At 48.8% G+C, this 20,506-nt stretch overlaps 7 protein-coding genes across 7 annotated transcripts; 1 reads left to right on the top strand and 6 right to left on the bottom strand.

The window, feature by feature from the left end:
* Nucleotides 1-227: 227 nt before the first annotated feature.
* GCG54_00004290 (uncharacterized protein) lies at nt 228-1,563 on the bottom strand (the record flags this gene model as incomplete). Its single annotated transcript, XM_045404343.1, has 3 exons — nt 228-964; nt 1,017-1,367; nt 1,452-1,563. 3 exons carry the CDS (start codon nt 1,561-1,563, stop codon nt 228-230), a joined length of 1,200 nt encoding a protein of 399 aa, XP_045265817.1.
* A 3,562-nt stretch (nt 1,564-5,125) lies between these two features.
* GCG54_00004289 (uncharacterized protein) lies at nt 5,126-5,770 on the top strand (the record flags this gene model as incomplete). Its single annotated transcript, XM_045404342.1, has 1 exon — nt 5,126-5,770. One exon carries the CDS (start codon nt 5,126-5,128, stop codon nt 5,768-5,770), a length of 645 nt encoding a protein of 214 aa, XP_045265816.1.
* A 155-nt stretch (nt 5,771-5,925) lies between these two features.
* Nucleotides 5,926-7,188, bottom strand: GCG54_00004288 (FAD-dependent monooxygenase OpS4; the record flags this gene model as incomplete). The annotated part of the gene is made up of 1 exon (XM_045404341.1): nt 5,926-7,188. One exon carries the CDS (start codon nt 7,186-7,188, stop codon nt 5,926-5,928), a length of 1,263 nt encoding a protein of 420 aa, XP_045265815.1.
* Nucleotides 7,189-12,002: 4,814 nt separating this feature from the next.
* On the bottom strand, nt 12,003-12,907 carry GCG54_00004287 (uncharacterized protein; the record flags this gene model as incomplete). The annotated part of the gene is made up of 2 exons (XM_045404340.1): nt 12,003-12,273; nt 12,348-12,907. 2 exons carry the CDS (start codon nt 12,905-12,907, stop codon nt 12,003-12,005), a joined length of 831 nt encoding a protein of 276 aa, XP_045265814.1.
* Nucleotides 12,908-13,473: 566 nt separating this feature from the next.
* On the bottom strand, nt 13,474-15,176 carry GCG54_00004286 (uncharacterized protein; the record flags this gene model as incomplete). The annotated part of the gene is made up of 6 exons (XM_045404339.1): nt 13,474-13,828; nt 13,889-14,507; nt 14,571-14,643; nt 14,696-14,870; nt 14,927-14,990; nt 15,044-15,176. The coding sequence occupies 6 exons, from the start codon at nt 15,174-15,176 to the stop codon at nt 13,474-13,476; spliced, it is 1,419 nt and encodes a 472-aa protein (XP_045265813.1).
* A 706-nt stretch (nt 15,177-15,882) lies between these two features.
* Nucleotides 15,883-17,275, bottom strand: GCG54_00004285 (Tyrosinase-like protein orsC; the record flags this gene model as incomplete). Its single annotated transcript, XM_045404338.1, has 4 exons — nt 15,883-16,171; nt 16,232-16,689; nt 16,743-16,992; nt 17,040-17,275. The coding sequence occupies 4 exons, from the start codon at nt 17,273-17,275 to the stop codon at nt 15,883-15,885; spliced, it is 1,233 nt and encodes a 410-aa protein (XP_045265812.1).
* A 1,052-nt stretch (nt 17,276-18,327) lies between these two features.
* Nucleotides 18,328-19,527, bottom strand: GCG54_00004284 (Beta-lactamase domain-containing protein 2; the record flags this gene model as incomplete). The annotated part of the gene is made up of 1 exon (XM_045404337.1): nt 18,328-19,527. One exon carries the CDS (start codon nt 19,525-19,527, stop codon nt 18,328-18,330), a length of 1,200 nt encoding a protein of 399 aa, XP_045265811.1.
* Between the last annotated feature and the right edge of the window lie 979 nt (nt 19,528-20,506).

Raw genomic sequence — 20,506 nt, 5'->3', positions numbered from 1 at the left:
GGGACACACCCCTTCCCCTCGAACATTCAACACACGCGCTTTAGAAAGCTCTCTCAAGATTTATTTCGCTAAACTAATCAACCAAAACGTAATATGGGATATGGTGTAACAACAGCTAATGCTTCTTCATCTTCAACAACGTTGGGCCTTCGTGGATATAAAAGCCCATTAACAACAGAACCGGGCTATGTACGACCCGGCTCCCCCTCTTCACTCTCTTTGACCCCTTAGTTCTGGGGAACGAGGTGCCTCCTGGCAACGCGCGCACGGAACTCATCGCGCTTGTTGTTGGCGTTGTTGTTGTTGTTGTTCTGGCGGCCGCCGCGGTTGCCCCCGTTGCCTCCGCCGTTGCCGCCCGTCGCGGCGTTGTTCGTGGCGCCGCCGGCGTTGGCACCCGCGTTCTTACCGGCCTTGGCGGCACCGCCTCCCTGGGTCGCGGCTCCGTTGTTGTTGTTGTTGTTACCTCCCGTCGCGGCGTTGTTGTTCGCATTGCCGTTACCGTTGCCGTTGCCGTTGTTGGCGTTGGCTCCGTTGTTCTTGCCGGCCTTGGCAGCGCCGCCGCCGCGGGTGGCACCGCCGTTGTTAGCGTTGTTGCCGTTGTTCTTTCTGTTGCCGCCGCCGTTGTTGCTGTTGTTGTTGTTGTTGCCGGTGTTGCCCCCGGCAGCGTTTCCAGCGGGACCGGCGGCCTCCTGGGTGGCGTTGTTGCCGAGAATCTCCTTGATGGCGGTGACGCCCTGCTCGTCCTGGGTCTTGGCCTCCTGGTTCGACTTGACGGCGGCGGGCAGGTCCTTGGCGTTCTGCTGGACCTGGGTGAGGACGTTCTCGAGGGTCTGCTTGGTGTCGATGTTCTGGGGGGTGTTCTGCTTGGGGGTGGTGTCGGTCTGCTGGACGGCGAAGCAGCCGCCGAAGGGGCCGGCGGCGGCGGCGTTGAAGCAGCGGACGGTGCAGACGTCTCCGGTGGAGGCTGTCACGTGTTAGTATCATTATGGCGGAAGAGGATTAGAGTGACGACGTACCTCCTACACAGGCCATGTCCTGTGGCATGGTGACCTTGAGGTTGATGATGCCGTTCTGCGGCTGGCCCTCCTGGACCTGGAGCTTCGTCTGGCCGGTGGCGCCGTTGGCGTTGCTGGTCAGGTCCATGTCGCAGGTGTACGGTCCCGAGCCGTCCTGGTTGACCTGGGCGATCTGGACATCGACGGTGCTGCCCTTGGTGACCTGCGTGACGGTCTTTGCGATCAGCTGGTTCTCGGTGTTCTCGCCGATGTCGATGTTGCCGGCGAGGATGGTACGACCGCACTCGTTGACGGCGTTGTCGGTGATTTCCTTGGTGTTGATGATGTTCGCATCGGCCTTCTTCGTGTCGACTATCGGGGGCTATGTTAGCCCACTCTTCCGGTTCTTCTAATCCCCCCGTTTCCCATCTTTTTCTTCCTTCCATCACAACTTACCTTGGAGAGGCAGACTGGCAGCGCCCTTGCCCTGAGCCTTGAGGATAACACCCTGAGCCGAAGCCACCGCCAACAAGGCGGAGGTGACCAACGCCTTCATAGAGGTAGACATGGTTGAATTTGCTTTACGAAAAAAGAATCGAAAAAGAATAAAAAATCAAAAAGTTGAATTACAACACAATTGTGTCCAGCACCGTTGAAGAGAACGAAAGAGGTATTGGGCCGAAGAGAAGTGTAAACAGACCGGCTGGGAATAATTCGACGAAAGGAAAGTGTGAGCGAGCGATCCAAACGGGAAGAGCACAGGGAGGCCTGCATTTTACCCGAAGAGCGAGGCCTATAAAGTTTTATAACGGCGGTCGACATGGTTGCCCGTTGAGTTCCCTCTCTGACCCTCCCCTTTTTGGCGATGACAAGAGGAGGTGCTTCAAGGGTAGAGCTTGTTTCGACAGGGGGGAAGGGGGGGTGGTGGTGAGCATGGTTTTGCAAGTGAAGCCCGGAGGAGTAAAATGTGTAAGCGCTTTGGTGATGGGCAAAGCTTCGGCCAGTCCCTGTCTGCTTTCGCGAAGGACCAGGTGGACGATGCAGCGCCGTCAGGAACCGCTCTCCACAGCGCTCTCGTCCGGTCGAATTTCATACCATGGATGACGATGTTGGGGTGTGCTGCGGGAGTGGATTCGAGCCAGCATTGCCAGCCTCATACTGTTTCTCACCTGCAAGTATTTCCAGCCAAGATGCGCCAAAAGGACATCAAAAAGCAACCCCAAGCACAGATCCTCTCCGCAGCTCCGACGATCTTCTGGAACGGATGCCGTCGCGTGGGTGGAGATGGCGGTGGATACGGAGGCGTACGCGGGTGGAGGCGTGCCCCCCCTTCAGTGGTGGTTTTGGTGGTGGTGTCCAAGACCGAGTCTTCTCCGTGGGGGGGCCATCTACGCGACCACGACCGCCACACACACACTTCCAACCTTGCTCTTCGTGCCAATGGCTGAAGACAGGCAAACGCAGGGGATGTTTAGGCTCGAGGCGACAGGGCGGACAGGGCTTTCCCGTTCCCGCCGCAAGGTTGCGTTGGCTGTGGCCTCGCAGCTGGGGGTGAGAGGGACATTCCCATACCGCAGTAGGGAAATGGGCAGATGTCGCTGGGAGTCCAGACGAAAACGGGGCTGCACCCGCGTTTCAGGCCCCTTTTGAGATGGACCATAACGGACTCGAATGGGCCTTAGTAGAGGCAAAGGGCTGCGACTTCGCTGCAGAGCGCCGCCCAGTCGCAATGTCTCCCCAATGGCACCTACACCACCACACGTGCTGGAGGTGAGAGGGCGGGCGGCGGCGAACCTCCGATGGCAGCTTTTCCCGTACGGCCTGCCAAAAAAGTTCAGACGGGCCTCCCAGCGGGTCTGAGACGGATGCGTAACGCTCAGGAGTCCAACGGCCACGCCTGGCAGGCGGCGTCGTTCTCTTCGCTTGCGGCTTCGCCCTCTTCGCGTATTTAGACCAGCGGAGCCTCCCTGAGGTCGGAACACGTTCGTTCCAGACCACTGCCCCATGATTGAGGCTGGAGACGATGGATCTCGCTGGAAAAAAGTTGGTCGAGACCTGGTGATGTCGACCACGTTGTTCCCGTCCTGTTCCCACAATGCTCCAGTCCCAACACAAGCTTCGCTGCCCTGCACAGCACGGTGGATCGGGGAAGGCTGTTGCTCGGAAGAGCCCCCTTCATTCACTCGGTAAAGTCGTCTTTGAGACAAGCTTCGTGGATAAGGTCGACACTAAGGGGAATTAATAGATTGAGGGCGGGAGCTGCCATATTGGCTGCTGTGGGGGGTTGGAGACCACCTGAGGTAGGTAATTTGGAGTTGGCAACTTGGGTTGGGCTGATGTGGGCGCGCCGCTGGCTGGACGAGAAGGGAAAATTCAGGCGGGACAGCGCAGTGCAGGCCCCCCTCCCTCGCATTTGTGGACGCTTCAGGGTTGCCCGGGCAAATGGAAACGCAGGGTCCAGCACCACCAAGCCTGCTGACTGCGGCACAACGGCGTCATCGCATGACGCTGAAACAACCATCTGGCCAGCGTTTGACCCATCAAAGATGCTGGTTGTATTTGTTAGTCAACTCTCTTGGCTTTTGAGTGCACGCTTAAATACCACGGGCCGGCGCCCTTGGTGCCCTGGAGGCGCGAGGGGGAGAGAGAGGGTGACGGAGAAGCACTTTGTGTGCCTGGCGAAGAAAGTCTGTTCCCTTCTTCTCCCTTCTTTCCTAAAGTAGCCCTACACTGCGCGGGCTTCGGAGCGTCCCTTGGTAGACACATGCCGCCCCATATTAGCTGTCGTTCCTGCATCTCGGCTCCTGCTTCTGAGATTGATTACACGTGGATAGCATGCCCAGTGCTTTCACCAACAATGTTGGCCATGAATACTTCTGGCATCTCTAGCTCAGCTAGTAATTGTGATGCTGTTACGACTCTCAGACTATCTTGTTGGCTGAGTGAAGATGTCTTCGCGTGCCAGCAGAAGAATCTAGGGCCTTCTTGCCGTTGTACTCCAAGTCTGCATCAACCGCAGATAAATGAGTTGTCACACTGGTGTAACTGGAAAAGAAGATTCCCCGGGACTGAGGCTGGTGATGATGCGCGGCACTTCCTGCGTTGCTATTCTCTGCTAACGCTGCCGCCCACGTCGAACCGGGTTATCGCTGGACAGATTCAATGCGCCTGAGGGGTCATCGTGGTCATCTCACACGGACCAGAAACATTTAGTCGCCCACGATCACGATTCAGCAGGTGACTAAGAGTTGACAGGATGAACTCTAATGTTATGGGGCCAGGTCAGTCAGTAACACATACTTTGGCTCTCCCCGTGATTGACCCTCGGGGAAAGGCGTTTGATTAGCGTTGTGAGATTGCGAATCTTCCAGGTGGTCACAAACTGTTGGTCGCCATCTTCATGTTTCGACAGCATGAATTGTTCTTTGGCGGACTATTGACGGGATAACTCCTCACTGATTCATTTCGACAGAAGCTCGCTTGTCGTTGGCAACTGTGTTGTCATCAACACGGGCAGCTGGCAAACACTTCAAATTCGACTTGGATTGGGTTATTAGCCTGAAACCAGGACTAGTTCAATATATTTCATGAGCAACCAGACTATTGCGGAGGATGATTTCAGAGCATACTTTGGAGCCAATGATGTCTACTGCAACTTGCCAATGCAAGTCAGTCTGGGCTTTAGAGGACCAAATAGACCCACTAAACAAGGAAATTGAGGCCAAATTCTACATGCGGCCAATCGGCGCTCCTGAGTGGTCAGACATGCAAGTTGCATGCATTATCGTTGGTGCGTTGGTGTTGATGACTGCTGAAGAGTCATACAACTGGCCAGTCTAGCCATGTAGAAACTGATCCTTCAGCAAATCGGGAAGGTGACAGAACGTCAACCCGGTGCCCGCAGCTTAAAACTCAATTCAAGTCGCAAACGCTCTTGAAAATGAGTCACTGTTTGCCAAGTGCAACGAGCATAACGTGGTTTGAAGGATGCTGCAGTTGATAAAGACTCTCGTTGGGCGGCTTTCAAGTAGAGACCTGAGAGCCAACTTCATTCAACCAGAAGACCATACCTCATGATTACAAGCCAACTCACTTAATCATTCCTCTGTCCTCGTGAATCCACCACCAAGATGGCAGCCCCATTCCCACAAGAAGCCTACACCATCACGACCCCGCGCCTCATCATCCGCAGTGCCGTCCCCGAAGATGACGAGGCCCTCTACAAGTTGCTCTCAACCCCCGAAAACCAGCCCTTCGACGCCGTCCAGCCTGGCCTCTCGCCCGAGGTCATCCGCGCCCGCATCGGCCGCTGGAAACCCATGACCGCAGCCGGCAAGAACGCCTTCATGGTGGTGGCCCTCCGCGAGACGGGCGAGGTTATTGGCAACGGCGGGTACAACTGCTTCGAAGACGAAAACGGCACCTCTGTCGCGCAGCAGGACGGGGAGGATGGTGTCAGGGGGCGCCCGTATCTTACTGATACGGGCGTGGTGCTCGATCATCGGCACTGGGGGAAGGGGTACGGGCGGGAGACGTTGTGTGCCAAGGTCGAGTACGCGGTCGAGGAGCTTGGGTGCAAGGTTGTTCGCGTTGAGACGGCTGATGATAACAAGCCGTGGAGGGCGCTGATGACGTCCTTGGGTTTGGCTGAGATCGAGACCAAGGGGCCTGTGAGTTATGATGAGAATGTGATTGGATGGGTTTATAGGATTGATGCTCAACAGTGGAGAGCTGTAAGAGAGGATTTGAAGAAAAGGGGGAAGTGGCCGTTGTGAACATAAGCAAGAGGTGGTCTTGGACTAGGAAAACAAGACGATTGATTTGTCTCCAAGACGACTTGAAGCTGAATAGTGTAGTGAGAGAAGATTTTTATATTCGTAACAAGAGCCCCTTATCATATATCCGCCAAACTCTGAAGCTCTACACCGAGTTATCTTGCAAACCCATCAACTTCAAACTTCTCATATTCCGGTAACGTGAAACCATCCGTGTCCTCGACATTAGTATCCTGTATAAACCTCCTCTGAACCCACGGATTCGCAACGACCCTCGCTACACCCGCCACACACGTCTGGAATAGCCATCTCTTCCACGCCACATCAGGATGCACAACCCCAGGGAAGAAGGACGGGATATGCTGCGTCTCGTCAACGTAACTCCTAAACTTCCCTTCAAACTCCTCCAGAGCCTTCCTGGGATGCTCCCCCTCTCCAAGCTTGCTCAGCTCGCCCGAGAGCACATACGCCCCCTGGATCGCTAACGACGTGCCCATCCCCGTCAACGGCGTCGGCGCCCACGCCGCATCACCAAGACAGACAACCCTACCGTTGGACCACCTCTTCATCTTGATCTGCTGGAGCGCCTGGAAGTAGTAGTCCTCCGAATCCTCCATCGCCTCCAGGATCCGCGGCGCCTGCCACCCCGCGTCCGCAAACTCCCTCCTGACGAGCTCCTGCTGCGTCTTCCTGTCGCTCCGGGCCGCCTCCTGCCACAGCCGCCGCTGCGCGTCGTCGAGAGGCATCCGCGTGAACATGGCCCGGATGGTGCCGTGCGGATCGGGGCGCAGCGAGACACACCGCGACCCGAGGCCGACGAACACGTTCCACCAGTCGTCGTCGCCAGCCACGCGCGGGATCGTCGAGTAAACCACGTACATGTCCTTGTCAACCACAGCCACCTCCTCCTCCGGGAAGCACTGCCGCCGCACCTTGGACCACTGCCCGTCCGCCGCGACCAGCAGATCGTACTCCTCCACCTCGCCGCCGCTCAGCTCCACCCGCACGCAGTCCTCGCCATTCTCAACAACCCGCTCCGAGGTGACGCCGAAGCGGTACTCCACGTTCGGGTGCGCCCTGGTCGCCTCGTACAGGAACCACGAGAGGTCGCCGCGCAGGACCTCGAACTCGGACGTCGGGTTGAACCCGTCGCCGGGGTGTACGGGGAAGGGCGCGAAGGGGCGGCCGCGCGGGTCGATCAGCTTCGTGCCTTTCTCTGTCGTGTTCCAGCGCTTGAGCTCGTCGATGAGGCCCATCTTGCGGATGACCTTGATGGCGCCGTAGTTGACGTCGACGTTGTGGCCCTGGCGGAGGAGGGCGGCGCTCTTTTCGAGGACGGTGACGCGCGCGCCGGTGCGGGCGAGGAACCAGGCTAGTGTTGGGCCGGCGATGCCTGCGCCGCTGATGAGGACGCGCATGTTTGGCTGTGTGGGTGGGAGGCTGTCCATGCGAAGATGTGTTTTGGGGGTTGTGGACGGTGTTCGCGAAAGCTGGATCTTGGCGGGTGATGAACGTATTAATAGTTGTGATGTTTCTTAGTCCGTTTTGGTATTAACAGGTGTTGTCTCTAGCGCGCCGAAGCGCATTCCACGGCGCACCAATGATCGCAGAGAATCTAGGAGATTTTGGTATTAATCTGATCCTTTGTGCACGATGCTCATGCTGTGGCTGATCCTGCGCCCGCTGTCTCAGTCGACACCAGTGTCCCCGTCTTCTTACTCTTCGTTCATGATATATTGTTCGCCTTCTCAAAATAGACTCTCGAGTACGGTGATTGTTTCTCGAAAGCACAAGCTCTTTGTCAACATCACTAATACAGTGTCAAGATGTCAGTAGCTTGTTGAGGACATCGTGATCATGCGAATAGGACATAGAAGTTTGTCTTGAATCACGATGTGATCCAGGGGTTGAAGTCAGCGCTGCAGCGACTAGTCCCGGTGCGGCGTAAGCCCATCTGTCCGAGATCCGTAGTCCGACCGACCTCTCTGCTCCGGGGCGATCCCGGATTTTCGAGCCGTCGTTGCACCGATAGATTACTCGGGACCGAGAGATGGATACCTCTTCCCCATGTGCCAAGCCGGGCGCCAGGGGGAGCTTCTGGTGTGCAGCCCTACGCGTGAATCGGCTAACCGGCAGGGTGTGCTGACACTAGATTATCTACTAGCGCGCCGCTGATATGGGACTGTGGAAGTCGTTGACGTAGTTGATTGAAGTGTGCAGATAGAAGAAAGATAACCCATTTTTAGCCATGATGAAGGGCTGAAGATCGAGATTGCCCTCCATCGAGGAGAAAATCGTTGAGAGCTTGAGGATACGAAACCAAATGACGCAGGAATGTTTTCTAGAACTAGGAGCTAGGTAGACATAGCATATCAAAGACCTGTCATCCGCTAATCGCAAGCAAAAGTAGTTTGAGATGTGCTCTTATGTTCACATGGTCGTCGAGATAGATGTTTGCTTGCGAATGTTGCCAAGACTCTTCAAGCAGCTCGGTCGCTTAGCTCCCGCAATGGCGACACTAGGCAGAGCTGTTTTGTCATCGGCTATGTGTACTTCTGGTTGAGCTTGAACGTCATCTTTGAATAAAGGTGTAAAACTCCATGAAGCATTCAAAGTCAGCCATGGTCAGTGTCTTTCCCACGTTCTGGCGGCGTGGCATATTCGTCGCTAGCGGCGAAATAATAGACGAAAACCTATCACGTATAAGTCGGTAAGAGATCTTTGATCACTGCCTTCAGTCAGAGGCAATTTGTTGATGTAGCTGGTCGTCGCGTGTAGTTGATTCTTATAGTGTAATTAGATGTATACCAGGAGCTAAAAACCAGGGTTTTTTAATAATATAAGCATATATAATTTCCCTAATTATTAGCTTTTTAGGGCACTTTACTAAATTTAACGATACCCTCCTTATACTAATACTAGCTTAGTTTTATAAAAAGTTACTCTATAAGACCTTAAATAAGATAGTATACTTTAGGAATAGCTAGTATAGTTTTAAGAGATTCAACTATCTAGCCTAGTATATTAAAAAATAGAGCTAATATTAGGATTTAAGTATTAAAGTAGACTTTATATATCCTTATTCTATATTAATTATATTCTAAATATTAAAATAAATACCTCTTAATAACTTATTATTATTATTAATATTATTACTATAGCTATAGCTATAGCTATTATAGCTCTAATTAATAATATTATTAATAAGTTTAGCTTCTAAGTAATTTAATACCTTAGTAATATAAAATAAGTATTTAAATATACTATTNTTTTACTACTATATAGTAATTATAATAACTTCTATTAGATATTTTATATCTTAAAGAGGAACTTTATAAATATTATAGCTTAGCTATAATATTATAACTTTATTAAGGATATTTAGTATTAAAGCTTTAAGTATAAACTAATAATTAGTTTATATATATTAAGTTAAAAAATATATTAGTATATAATTTTAAATAAATTTTAAATAGTATAAAGTACTATCTTAGAGATATATTAATAAGTACTTACTAGTTTTATTACCCTCTATAATAAGGTTATTAAGTAATTAGATACTTTATATATATCACTTTAGATTAAGCTAAAAAATAAATATAGCTACTTTATAAGCTATATTAAAGTAATAAATAGAACTCTCTTATCTACTTATATACTTATATAGATAAAAAAGAGGTTTATTAGTTATAAAGACTAGTTATAGTAAAATATACTTTATATAATCTAATTTAATAGAATATTTATATATATACTAGTAGGTATAGAAGGATTTATAAATAATATAGTATTAATATAGTAGGTATATAGTTAATTATTTAACCTATTAGTAGGTTAGTATTACTTTAGAGATATTAGATTTACCTATAAGAGAGATATCTTAATGCCTTTCTTTAATAAGAGGTATCACTAAACTAAAATAAAAGCTTATATTAATATAATATTAGTAAAAGAGGTATATAATATACTTTATATTAGTAAAAAGGTGAGGATTAAAAACCTCTTTAGTAATATAAAAAAGTAGTAGCTTCTACTTAAGAACTACTTAATAAAGTACTTCTATAAAAATTAAATTAAAATAATATATATAATAACTATAGTTTATAACTTTATTACTTTTAAATAGTAGGATAATATACCTCTTAACTTTATATAAGATTAAGTGTTAGAAATAGTAAGAAGGTAGGTAAATAAAGTAATTAGTATAAAAGTTAATAAAGTAGTATAGTATAATATAGTAATCTAAGTATAAGAAGCTCTTAAGGTGAAGTAAGCTTAAAGGAGGAATAATAATAATAATAGGTATAATAATAATAATAATATAATTAAAGTAGTTATATAGTATAAGGTTAGCTAGTAAAGTAAGTTATTAATATTAATATTAACTTTAATATTAGAGTTAATACTAGAGATAGAGAGAAAAAGAGCTCTTTTTTTAATATAGTTAATTTAGTAAAAAAGGCTAATAATTATAGAAAAAAATTATATATTATTTAATAACTAGTAAATACTAATAAATAAATTAATAGTTAGTTATTAAGTATAATATTAAGCTTATTTAACTATAGTTCAGCTAAAAAAGCCTCTTTCTTATTAATTAACTTAATACTTAACTAAGTAACTACTTTTAATATATAAGCTCTAAAATATTAAATAATATATAATACTATACTAGTTTTAATATAATACCTAAATAATACCTAAAAATCATAGTTTACTATATTAATATTACTTAACCCTATTTTATAAGGGGTAGAGATTACTTCTCTAAGTTAATTAATTCCCTACTTAATATACTTACTAAATTTATTAAACTAATAACTTCTCTCTTTACTTTACTTTATTAAGTAGTATTAAACTAGCTCTACTAATAAAGTTATAGTAAGTATAATAATATTTACTATAAGATTATCCTTAAGGTTATTAAAGTTTAATTACTTCCTCTTTTAGTATTAAGAGAGCTTATTAAAGGTTACTCTAACTTCTTCTATTTTATCCTTATTATTAGAAGTAATCTTAATAGTATTAATATTACTTACTTTAATAATAAACTAGCTTATTAATACCTAGTTAAGCTATAAGACTTTATACTTATTAATAAATAGAAAGCTTTTCTTTCTAATAGCTTATAAATAAGAGTTCTTAGTAATAAAGTCCTATTAGTAATCTTCTAATATATATATTATATTAGACTTATTATTATACTTAATACCTAAATAGAGGAGGCTTTTAACTTTATACTACTTATATAATAATAACTTAAACTTATTAATAAAGGTCTTCTAAATATATCCTAATAGTTTTAAGAACTCTATTTATATTTATAATAAGATATTATTTATTATATAGTTAATATATAAGCTTTAATTATTAAATAAGTTCCCCTTATTAACTTATTCTTAGGTTAGGATAAGGAATAGTTATAAAACCTTATAAAACTAAGTAACCCTTACTATTAATAAGGAGTAAGAGGTATAATATTAATATAATAGTAGTAGGGGTATCCCTATATCCTCTCTAGTATTAGAGATCCCTATATTATCTTAAATACTATTACTTTCTTTATTATTAAAAAGAGTACCTAAGATTATTATTATAGTAGCTATTATTATTATTACTATCTAATTATAAAAGAAGATATAGGAATTAATAAACCCCTTATCCCTCACTTTTTTCTATAAAGAATTTAATATTAATAAAGACCTTATACTAGTGATCTATTTATAGTAAAATAATATATTAAGAAAGTAGTGAATTAATACTTTAATTACTAGTTATAGTAGTATAATAAAGCCTCTAAGATAGTGGTAGTAGGGGTTAAAAGTCCTGGTTTTTAGCTCCTAGTATATATCCGATTATACTATTAACGCTAAGACTAACCTATAGACCTTGAGCCTCCCACTTCACATAAGAAAACACAGAAGTTCTTAACTTGAAATGACGTTCATGCCTAGACCTATTGGGCTTTCAGTGGTTTACTGCAGCCTCACAAGAGTTCCGAACGCTCCGACAGAGGAATGTTGACGTGGCCTTTGCCTGTTTAGACTTCAACGCTTAGTACTTGCATTAAGTAAAGAATTAACTCCAACGCTGTGCTGAATCTGCTCCGTACTACCCTCGTCTCCGACGCATCGAGGACTCATGGGATAGTTGAGGGCGTGAACCAATGTGCCATCACCTCCAACTCCACGTCTTAAACTGACAAAATCACACCGAAGCCGCCCTGATATCCTCACTTCCTGACCCAGCATCCCGAAAACGCAACCCTAACAAACGTAGGCTCTGTCCTGTTCGAACCCCAAATGTCCTTCAAGAAGTCGGCACAGTGCTCCGTGTGGTACGAATTCACGATGACACCGTCAAAGACCCTCCGCTCCTCGAACATGGTCCAGAATTGCTTCTTCCAAAGCATCGAGCAATGGTTGACGTGATCCGCGATGGACGTGTAGTACGACTCCTGATCTCCCATCTCCTCTCTCGTTAGGCGCTTCGTCAGGTTGACGCTACGCAAGTGTCGCAGGATCAGCAGACCGTTCTCCGCCAGAGACGAAAGTTCAGACCAGGGAAAAGAACTTACTCCGAATACGCGTGCCAGGTATCGTCATCCATGTACTCCGTCTCAAACTCCTTATCGTAACACTGCTCTGGGACCCAGTGGTTCAGCAACGTGTCGTACTTGCACCCCGCCTTCTTCGCCTCCGCCGTCGAGTTTCCGCACATCACCAGCTTCGCCTCGGATGTCATGTTGTGTGTTGCCGCGAGGTACTTCGGGTCCGGAATCGTCCCCGCTTTGCCGTCCTGTCCAACTTGCGGCAGCGGTAGCGGCAACCCCGACATCGATGGCGGCGTCGGCATCATCGCCGCTGTGCCCGGTGACGGTGTCGACGGAGCCTGCTGTTGAGGTCCGGGTATGAACGAAAACGCCAGCACCCAGACCAGAGAAGTCGCCAGAAACACGAGAAAGTCCCTCAACCACCTCCGCGTCCTCGACGTCTTCAGCGCATGCTGTTGGTGCAGCATCGCATTGCCGCCCGCGACGCCCTGCTCCTCCTCGTCGTCCGCCGAATTCCTCTTGTTCGGGTCATCGCGAAAACCCAAAAAGGGCTGGTGGTCTTCGTTGTCTGTCTCGGGCTTCATCATGTTCTGTGGGGTACGTCGAAGCAGGAAAAATGATGCGCGTCGATCGTGTTTGATCTGGAGTAGGGAAACAATATTTTAAATTTCGCCGCTGAAGAAACAACTAAACCAGCCCAATGTCCCTGCAGGCAGTTTTTAGGACTTCGCCTCCTGCTTTTACTGCTATGCACGACATGAACCTAAGCGTGCGCGCTGTTTTATGTAGCCATGCGAGCGTTTTGGACGCCAGACCAATCCGGTTTCAGAACCATCCGAAGAGTCGGCGCTCGTCCCAAGGTCTGCTGTTTTTCCACCCTATGATCGGGCCTCGTGGCCGGGATGAGCAGAACCAAGAATGGTGCGAAACATGGTTGAGACGTATTTACCACAACTACTGGCATGTGTTCTTGGTTGATGCACTGCCCCGGAGTGATATTGTCGATCATTCCGCTCGCGGGAGTGCTCCGGCGATCCGTCTCCGAGAACTGCCTCCGATTGTGGGGCCGCATGATCGGCTGCACCGCCCTGATGGAATGGCTCGCTGTATCGCTATCCAGGCCAGCATTGTCTCGACACATGAATTCTCCTTAAACCTTGGCGTTGTGGTTCACCTCAACTTGCTCCGCATCAGATTGAGGACGATCAGCCTGACCGAACCCCTCGCCGTCGCTGTCAGAGCCATGCAGCTCCCCGGGAAGTCTATCCTTGACAAGCAAAGAAGCCCAAGTGGTGGCAGGAACAGCAACATAGAAAACAACCACAGACACAATTAGGTTGGTCATCAAAGATGCACTGCGCACTGAGCCGACTGCGTACGACAGCGCCGAGCCAACAGACTCTCCTGAGCGAAGGACACCCATAGACAACGCGATGGTATCCGCTTCGACGTCGAAAGTGCCGAGAACCCAGTAAAGCCAGACTCCGACAGTCTCATACGCAATACTAAGCAAGCATTGGATGTCAGAATAAAGGGGTCATAGGGTGTTGGACATGTTGGCTTACCGGTAAAGAATGAAGATGGCAACTCCTTCCCCGAAACTGGGGCTGCTCCAGTCAATCTCCCCGGGACTCTCACGCTGCCATCGCTCCTGCACAACAATGTTCCAGATCCAGACAAGCGTAAAGAGAGCGAGCAAGAAGTACCAACTCCAGCGTGCTTGAGTCGTCCGACGCAGGTGCTTCGTGTCCAGCCACCAGCCGGCGAGGAGGTTGGAGATGGCGCCGACGATTGCAATCAAGAAACCAGAGAGCGTGCGCGCGCGGACCGTGAAGTAGGCCGCCATGTAGTTGCCCTGATATGTGACGCCCCATTGCGCGGTGATAAAGGCCGGGATCAACAGCAGCACCTCCTTGCGTTTAAATTGCGCCAGAAACGCTTTGAGCTGCACCATGAAAGAGCGTTGAGAGTTGGCGAAGACAGGCTTCCTGCCATCCTTGCGAATGAGCTTGTCTGGAGGGGCAATCAGGAGAGAGAGAGGAAGGCCCAGGCACTGTATGGCGACAAGGACGAGGTAAGTTGAGGGTGCGATCGCGCCGGTTGTGTCGCCGTCCTTGTTTATGGCGAGTTGAATCGCGGTTGCGATGATAGAGCCGAGTTTGCCTAGGGCCATCCAGATACTAACTAGATCAGACGTTGTGTCAGATATTCTTCATGATAGGTCATAAAGTTTCATTGAAGACGTACTGCAGGTGCCTCTTCGAGCAACTTCAGGATAGCCAACCGCAATCGCTGCTTCGCCGGGCCAGAGAGCAGCTGCCTGTACTGAAGTCAGAAAAGCTTTTCTGGATGTTGCGTATGAATGAGCGAACCGAGAAGCCGCATGTGACAGCGCCAAAGATAAGGAACCATTGGGTACCCCAAAGAGAGTTGCAGTACAGCGCAGCAGAGTACGGCACATAGCCCAGGGTTCCGAAGACGACAATCCACTTCAGACCGATCAGGTTGCCGACAATGCTTGCCAACGGGGAAAAGAAGACCATGATGCTGCAACATAGTTAGCACGATCTTACTCTCAAGTTTTGAGTGTCCTGAAGACTTACACAAACGTGATGACGTTGACAGCATTGACAACGTAAGGCTCAGCTTGGCCGCCAGCACCGAGATCTGGACAATGTTTTTAGCACTGAAGACCAGAAGGAAATGGAATCCCAACGTACTGTTCATGGCGGCCCATATTCCCGGCTGCGTGAAGCTGATCAGACCCAAGAGCACGGCTTGGAAGATCGTCCCGCGGTAGACGTCGTGGGTCTTGCTCCATAGCGTTGGAGACTCAGCAGTGGATTGCGCCATGGCGGTTCGTCTTGATCTTTGAAAGGGGACAGCCTTTCAAGATAATTGAACGGCGAAAACTTGAGCATTTTATCGCAAATTCAAACGAACCTGGGCATATCTCAAGCGAGCCGCCACGGCGCGATAACGGCATTGCGCTATGGCAGGACTCGATGGTATCACTGCACCAAGTGGATGCCACCCGTCAACTCGATCTAGACCAGCCAGCGAATTCTCCATCTACTTTCCGATGCGACGTTCTACAGGCAATAGAGTGGAAACAAACAAAGAAAAGCGCCGAGGAATTGGTGCAGTGGCATGGATGGTTTTCCCCGATATCTACCCGACCCGTGGTCACGTCATATCCCTTGTCGAATCATCAATTCTCAAAGTCCAGCCAACAGGCGCAGTTTGCCATTTTGGGTGATGCTAATTGTCCGACTGGGTCCAGTCTACGCACAAATCGCGTTTGGTACGCAGAAGGATTCATTGGGGTCCGAAACCGCGAGGTACTTATTGACCTCTCTAAAGTTCTTCCCAGGAGTCATATCACTCTGGCAATGTAGTTGATGCGGACGGAAGACTCCACATACACAGTAAACCCACGTAAAGAATCTGGAGTTTCAGAGGAACAAACATTACTATTATCATATTTGTTCTACATAGCGCTCGATTTAATTAGTACTTGAAAGCTCTCATAGTGGAGCTTGACCCTCAATCCGCCACCTCACAAGTAGACGTAGCAGAAAGGCCCAGCAACAGTGCTCATGGCATCTCTGATCTTCAGCGGTTCACCACCAACCCACCCATACTCCAAGAGGTCGTCCATGGTGGTGTTGGCACTGGGAGGCTGGTCCAGGAAGGTGTTAGTGCCGCTCAAAGCAATGTCGCCATACTGACGCTCTTGAGGGGACAGCATCTGCCACATCCACCACACTCGGTCAATCATGGAGTGGTGGAGGTAGAAGGCAGGGTCGCCAGGGGAGGTGAAGACATCTCTTCCTGGGTCTCCGCCACTGTTCACGTTGTTAGCAATTCAGGCGTTCCAAAAGCGGTTGATCTCGGCCAAGACTTACAGAGCGTAGTGGCCACCACCGTGAATACCGATGTTACCCGAGCCAGGAACACCCTGCATTTGCATTTGGAAGTCGTAAACATTCTGTGGCTGGAGGATGTTTGAAACTACGGCCGTAATGTTGGCGTATGCAAGATTGACAGCAGTGGTGAGGTCACGCTTGAGGCAGCGAGGGTTGTAGGATAGAGGACCGTCCGGATTGGCCTCGGAAACACCCCCGGGAAGGTCAAGTGCTGCAGGACCAAGATTGACTGACATGTTCCTGAACGGGCCGGAGGTCACACAGCCTCCACCAGTGCCTACAGGCAGATTGATAGGAGGGAGGCCATTTTGACCTCCGAGAATGATATCGTCTCGGTCAGGGATGAACTCGCCGTCACCAGAGATTGACGTCTCACTGCCATCGAAAATGGGCGACTTTTCCATGCCCGTGACGGCAGTCTTCGTCCAATCCCAGTACTAGCGCAAGATGTCAGCAGTTGGAAACTATGATTGGGAAATAATATTCTTACAGGCTGTGTGCCTTTGTATCCGCATTCGTTCTTGAGAGCCTCTTCGTAAAGCCATGTGAAGTATCGATGCCACGAGAGGAAGTTCCCCGTGTAATGTATGGTCAACGTCTGATTGATGTGGGTAGCCACGAAGTCATCGAAGCGAGTCTTTGCCCCAGGAGCCGCTGACGAGGGAGTCAGCGCCGGCTTCGATTGCAGGCACTTGGCTGCACTGATGTAGTCAAGTCTTTCTTGTCGGCTCAAGACGCCCCTGGTGGCTTTAGTGTACGGAGAATTTAAGACGACATGCGTACGTACCATTCTCTGCGGATTCGAATATTGTGCCAGCCACAAGTACCGGCGCGTTTCTGAGTCTTGCTGCCATCAACTGCAGATTTCGTTTTGTCGTAGGCAGCTTGGGCGAGCGATGCAAGCTGCTGGAACCCATCATCAGCGACTTGCCTCACCTCAGGACCCATCGAATCTGGCACTGGGCTGCCTAGAATTGGCAGGGCAACTTGAAGGCCTAAGAAGGCAAAGAACGAAGGCTTCATGTTGTCGGGCAGCTTTACAAGCAATCTTGAGGAAACCTAGAAGGAGACCGTGGGCCTCGAAAATTACTCTTCTGCGAAGTGATCTGAACAGTTCGAACAAAGAAGAAGAGAAAATGACAACAGGGCATGCAGCAGGACCCAGGCGACACGAGAATATATGCAGAGTCCGAAGGACCCTCCCCGTCGGGTTGCCGAACAGCGCCAAGAAGGCACAGAAGACCGAAACTAAACATTAGCGACATGATTTTGCTTATTCAAGCGAGTAAAGGTGGAGAATTTGGACCTAGCAATGCAAACTAGCCATGCAGGCACGTAACATCGCCAAGTAATCAATTCTGTCTGGCTGCAAGACTCTCGCAAGTTGCTGGATAGGCCAGCCCTATCCCACAGGCATGGCGAGCGCGGGGGTCTTCACCGTCAAGGTCTTTGCTTACTTTGACAAGGGCCATGACTTAAGAGAACCAGTCGCGAGCCCGGTTGCGGAGGACCTCCTGGAATCAGAAACGAAGCCGATTGGAAGGCTCGCAGATAAAGCCCGGATAAAATAGATTGGGTTATGGGGACCACCAACAAATCGCCAACAGCCAAGCAACCATCGTGCGATGCTGACAGCCTCGGTAAAGGTGGCTGGCATTACCCATCCCGAGCCTTGCATGCATTGAGTTCTGACATATAATGACGCTAGATGCATCTTCTCGATCTTTGAAGTGTGTCGGTAGTTGATTACCAACATTCCCACTGGTGTATAAGCCGCTTCCGATCACCAAAAACTGTTGGATAGGCCTGCTTACTGAGGATACTCTGAAATTCTTCTTGTATTCTAACTGCCTCATGACTCGTCAAACCTCGCAACATGTGTTGTAGATGAGATGTAGGAGGTAAACGACTGGTGGGCTTTTGGGACATGTCTCTATTTTAGACTCATGTTCTCAAAAGACTGCTTCTAAGTTCTGCGTTTGAATGTCAAAGATATGGTCGATGTACATCTAGCCAATGTTATATCGTCTGATGCTCCCTGCGGTGACGTCCATATCTCTTCATGAAATCCTAAGCTAAGACTTCCACATCTTCATCTTCTCGTTGGTAGAATCTCGTCGAATCGGCACCCCAAGAGCCTCATAAACCTGAGCCACATACTCTCTGACCGCAGCGTTGCCCGCGGTGCCAGGATCCATCTTGTTCATCGTATAGCTAATCGTGATGTGACGGTCAATGTCGTTGACCGTCATCGAGCCACCCCAGCCACCCCAGAAGCAAAGTCTGCCCTCGGGGATCCAGGAGTCAATGATGGCATCTCCGTTGCCTCTGATGCCCAGGCCAGTACCAAAGCGGACCACTTGACCTATAGCCAGATCCGTGCCATATGCCTGCTCCTCGAAGATTAGATCGATTGTTTCCTTCGAAAGCAGTCGCTTGCTTTCGTCGCTGATTGTAGCCGCCTTGGACCAAATAGTCGCAAGACCCTTGCTGTTGGTGTGTCCATTTGCCGCTCCGATCTCAGCTTTTCTCCACTCTGGTGAGTTGCCAAAACCGGCATCCGGGAAGGGGTTGAACATCTTTGCCATGAGTGAGTCGGGAGGGGGCATCTCCGCCTCGCTGGGTGGAACGAAAGGCGGAGGAGGAACCAACTCCGCAACACGGGGCCAGTCTTCCTCCTTAGCACCGATTTGAAAATCCGCACCAACGGGTCCAGCAATCTTTTGAGCGACAAATTCCTTCAGGCTCAACCCCGTGATTCTGCGGACAAGCTCGGCGATAGGGTAGCCGTATGTCCAGGAGTGATAGCCGGAAGCCGTGCCGGGTGTCCAGCGCGGAGCTTGCTGCGCAATCCTGGAGGTCATGAGCTCAGAGTTACAGAGGTCTGCCACTACTGCGGGCGCCTCCAAAATGGCCAGTCCAGAAGTGTGGGAAATTAGATGGCGGACAAGAACATCTTCCTTTCCATTGACGGCAAATTCGGGCCAGTACTTGGAAACCTTGTCGTTGGGAGATAGCTTTCCGTCGTTAATGAGCAAGAGGATTGCGAGAGCGGAGACGGTCTTCGTTGATGACCAGACGTTCACGATCGTGTTTTCTTCCCAGGGACGCGTGCGGGCTGCGTCGGCATATCCACCCCAGAGGTTCACGACGTCTTTACCATCGATGATGACCGTAAGAGAAGCCCCGAGTTCTTCTCCTGACTCAACGAACTCCTGGAATTTGGCGCGGACCCGTTCAAACTTGGGGTCGCAGGTACCGTGTGCTTGAGCCATAGTGATTTGGTGGTAAGGGTTGTTAGAAACTGATGTTGGTGAGGTAAAAGTTGAAGACAAGAGTGTGGTGCACACTAAAAGGGATGACGATCCCTTTAAAGCTTTTGGTAACTTCGACTTAACAGATGCGGACTGGTGCTTTTGGAGAGCGGAGTTGCGGGTTGAACGAGGGGAAGTCAAACTCCGCCCGGACGGACGATCGGCCGTTTACAAACCGCGAAGGTGTTAGTAGCGGGACAATCCCTCGGTTTCAGTTCCAACTTCCCCATAACAGGGTTCCATCTTGGACGGGTCCTGGCGGCCGCTCCAGTTCACTCACTGAAGTCACTGTGGAGTTCTGGAGATACAGTGAGAAAGCGTCCCCTGTCTAGGTCGATCGTTCTCACCAAAATGATTCGTCAACCTACTCTCAGCGCAGCAAGCTACATCCTTCGCTTCACATGCGACATTTGGCTCGTTCCCGTCTTTGGCTACAACCCCGACATACTGGAAGGCTATGCTTTCAGCAGCCATTGTGGTTGGTGTGTGAGGATAGAAATCTGATAGTCTGGTTTTAATGTCGACCGAGTCATGTAAGTCGCATTCAGATTATCGTAAACTGGAAATCAGTTCTGTTTCCTCCATACCAGCTGTGAATCATGATTCTCGGAACGGCTGTTCTTTATTTGTTCAGTAACATGATATTCAGTAGAAGCATCAAGGTAATTATGCCATATTCCCAGCAAATTCACACACATTGAAAGACACAAGTAAGATGACGTTGCAACTCAAAACAAAGATAACCTGCCCGTCAGAGGTGGTGACATTTAGCAACTGAAAGCCTGACTGAAACAAACTTGCAGCATTTGTTTGGGGAGGCCAGGGATTATTTCAGGAGGAAACTTGCGCACAATCTGCACAGTTCCATTTTCAATATTCTTCCTAAATCCTATTGATACATGTAGGCCTGCCTTATGATCATTTGGTTGGCATGTCTGCG

This window comes from Colletotrichum gloeosporioides (assembly GCF_011800055.1).
Source record: "Colletotrichum gloeosporioides strain Lc1 chromosome Unknown consensus_34, whole genome shotgun sequence".
Taxonomy (NCBI): Eukaryota; Fungi; Ascomycota; class Sordariomycetes; order Glomerellales; family Glomerellaceae; genus Colletotrichum; species Colletotrichum gloeosporioides.
The sequence above is the reverse complement of the archived record's forward strand: the minus strand, read 5'-3'. Positions and strand labels throughout refer to the sequence as shown.